The sequence below is a fragment of the Camelina sativa genome, chromosome 7, assembly GCF_000633955.1.
Source record: "Camelina sativa cultivar DH55 chromosome 7, Cs, whole genome shotgun sequence".
NCBI lineage: Eukaryota > Viridiplantae > Streptophyta > Magnoliopsida > Brassicales > Brassicaceae > Camelina > Camelina sativa.
In genome coordinates, this window is record NC_025691.1 from 11,350,619 (window position 1) to 11,354,304 (window position 3,686).

The window sequence follows — 3,686 nt, forward strand, 5'->3', positions numbered from 1 at the left end:
TTTCTCAAAACGTACTAAAACTACGACTAACCCTTGTTCTTATATATTCCAACTTGGCGCAGTAAATTCCAGTACATCATTGGTGGAAGAGCCGGGACTCAGGTCGGGATTCTTGTCATATATATATGTGTGCGCATAATTAAAGTTATTTTTTGTATCGTTGTGGAACATTTTCTTATATGTTTTCCAAACCTTTTGGGCAGGGAGTTGGAGCTAGACCTCGATTGTTGCTCACCTTTGATGATTGCGTGGCGATAGGAACCTACGACACCAAGAGCGGGGAGTTCGAATTTCTTTCTAGGGTAAATCACTACCACACACAAGTTTTATGCTTTTTTTTCTTTTTTTGTCTGGTTAAAATTTCCACAAACCTAACACATTTGTTTTGGTCTTTTTGAACCAACAGGCCCACCCTATTGGTAATGTGGAATCTATCGGATCGGAGGACGACGATCATTGCCTACTATGTTAACTTATTTCTATCTGAATTATATTATAAACTAGGTTCGCCGTTTTAACCTTTGTCAACTTGGTCTTGTATCTTGACTTGTTATTCCGTATGTTTCCTTCCCTTTCTTTCTTTTTTCATAGAATCCATTTAACAATCCATCACCTAGTTCATATTCTAAGCCGTAAACTGCAAATCGAAGAACACAAAAGAAACAGCAGAACCCAATCCACCACATTTTTAACAAGATGAGGCTAAAAAACTAGTTCAATTTCATCTTAGTGAACTCACTCGCCTCAGGTTCTCTGCGATAGCATCTCTGATCCTCCTCGATCCTATATATGCTTCTCCTTGCAACCTCCGAGTCTCCTCCTCCTTCTCATCATCTTTTGCATCTTTCCTCATCCCACCATTCTCACCAGCAGCACAACCATTATTCACACATTCCTCCAGTGAATCATCTCCAGAATTCACAAGAAAATTATGCAACAAGCAACCCGTAGTTATGACAAACGGCAGAAACTCAACCGTCTCTGGTTTCCATTTCTTATCAAGAATCCGCCAACGAGCTCGAACCTTAGCAAACGCAACCTCAACAGCATGCAATCCAAGACTGTGTACCACATTGTTAAATTCTTCTCTAACAACACTCTCCTCTTCCTCCTCGTTTGAACTCGAGTCATAAGGTGTCACAAGCCATGGCAATAAAGGAAGACAAGAATCTCCCAAAACGTAACGAGGAACCAATACACCATTATTCCCAAGTTTAGTCGGAGCTCCACAGAGAACTTCCTCTGCTATTGAGAAAAGCTTCGTCTGTCTGAAGATAGCTTCTGGTTTCATCGTACTTGGCCAACCAGCTGAGATATCGACGAATCTGCCACTAGAATCAACCAATGCTTGAACCAAAACTGAACCTTTCGCACCAAGAAGCTTCCCTTTAACCTCAAATCTCCCGAATCCGACAACACCGCAACAATTCGGGAGCAGATTAGGTGAAAATTCGGGTTTTGGATCATCAAGTTGCTGACTTAACTTCTCATTGATGAGTTTACAGACAGTGAAGAAAGAGCGTGAAGCTTGGGAAGTGGAATCAAACCCGAACCTGTGAACAAGAGACTCGTAAGAAGCGCCGTGAGCGAGACGGAAGATTGTGGCGGCGAAGGAAGGAAGCGAAGAAGAAGGGGTTAAGATGGAGAAGAGACTGAAGAAGGTTGGTTTCGACATTCGGAAACAAAGGCTCCAGCGAGGATCATCATCGTCATCGTCTTCTGTGGCGGAGGTTAAGAAGCGGTCGAACCACGTGGCGGCGGAGGTGGAGGACGGAGCAGGGGAAGGTGAGATTGGGAGAGATGAGATTAGGGATTCGAGTCGGAGAGACTGTGATGGCGAGAGGAAGAGATCGTTGGCTTGGAGAAAGGAATTGGTTACTGCGGCGGCGGAAGAGAGACGGCGCAGTAGTGGGTCTTTAAGACCATGTTTGTTGGATTGGGTTTTGTCGGATTTTCGTTTTCCGGCGGTCATTGTTTTTTTCCGGCTAGTGAGATTGGGAAAGGCCGCAGCTTTACCCAAAGATGTAGCTCGGGAGTGACTCGTTCGGTTGCTTCAACATTACTTTCATGGATTTTTTTTTCTCAATTAAGAAATAATAAAAAATGTGTTTTATTATTAATTTAAACATGATTCTGTATCAGTAAATTAGTTTACCTCATGATTCTGTATTAAGATCAAGCCTGATATATCTCTGTTATTACTCTGTTTCATCTTCTATTCATTTTTGAAACTGATTTTTGCAGTTGTCAGTTTATCATCTATATCTTGATACTAGGATAATTGAAAAGAAGAGTCAATTCAATACCTTCAAGGCTTGTAATGATGATTCAGAGCATGAATGCCTAAAAAAGCTGGACAGTTCGTTTTGTTATGTAAATTTACCACAAGGAGAATGGATAGCAATCGGGTACCCAATCGGGCCACAAGCCACACTTGAAACAGCCTAGAGTTTTGGGCAATCGGGGTACTCAATCGGGTTTTGGGTAAATCAGTATAATACCTACAGATACTATTCGGTAATTTACAAAAAATTTGGTTCGGTACGGTTAGTAACTGGCTGGGTTCAGAGCGGTGTTCTACTCCAATACAAAATCCAAAAATTTTCCGGATTATATTCGGTTCGGTTATTTTCAGTAACCAAAGTACTCAAATAACCGACTAAAACTTGAGATAACCGATTAAAATTATAAATACCCATGTAAATAACCAAAATAACCGATTAATCCATATTCCATTCGGTAATTCTGCTTAACCCGAACCCTACCCGATACAATTTTTATTGGTTTGGTTCCGGTACGGTTCTTCGGTACTGGATATTATGCCCAGAGCTAGCCTTAGTGGGTCAAGGCCTTATTAGGCCTTTAGGTTAAACGGATCTAAAACGGTGGTCCAATATACTTAAGTTACAACTCGAACCTGGACCAAAATCTATTTTACCAAGGCCTCTCAGCCCATTCGGTAATTCTGCTTAACCCGGACCCTACCCGATACCGCTTTTATCGGTTTGGTTCCGGTACGGTTCTTCGGTACCGGATATTATGTCCAGAGCTAGTAATTCACCACAAGGAGAGCTAAATCCCATATTCTTCTTAATCTTCCAGTTCCAGGTTTAGTTGATGATATTGATACTTTAGCTATCTGATCCTCCATTAGCCTCTCCACGTCTGGTCCCATATCGTGGACCATTTTAACTGACTCAGAGATACAGTTGAGCAAATTCACCAACACAATCACCTCGTTCCGTTGCAGTTAAAGCTGTTTAAAAAAAAAGGAATTACTTCAGATTCAGTTGACGCCTAGATTACAAAACGATGCGTAAAGATGTTTGAGTAACTCGCAGTCTGATGGTCTCCGGTTCCTTGGTTTCCATCTGAGAAGAGAATTTTCAATGTTGTACCAAGTCCCTGAACCTGAAGTTTCCCCCAAAACCTACACAATCCATCACTGCACTACATACACATACATTACTAAACTATATTAACATTTTTGAAGTACATTTTGGTTTATGCCCTTGAAATTTTGTTTATTTAATTTGTTTATTTGCAACATTAACCCCTACTGATTTTCCTAAAATAACATTTCATAGAAACTCAATTAATGGAACTATTTAAAACGACATAATTTGATATGTTCATTGCCATAAATATCTTCACAACATATATTAACCCCTACAGATTTTCCTAAA

General features: G+C 40.6%; 1 protein-coding gene across 1 annotated transcript; it reads right to left on the minus strand.

Moving 5' to 3' along the window:
• On the minus strand, positions 654-2,072 carry LOC104700943. Its single transcript, XM_010416554.2, has one exon. The coding sequence runs from the start codon at positions 1,970-1,972 to the stop codon at positions 722-724; it is 1,251 nt and encodes a 416-aa protein (XP_010414856.1). The 5' UTR covers positions 1,973-2,072; the 3' UTR covers positions 654-721.

Bases quoted from the DNA above. Each gene is read 5' to 3' on its own strand.
- LOC104700943 (XM_010416554.2), bottom strand. From the start codon at position 1,972: ATGACCGCCGGAAAACGAAAATCCGACAAAACCCAATCCAACAAACAT.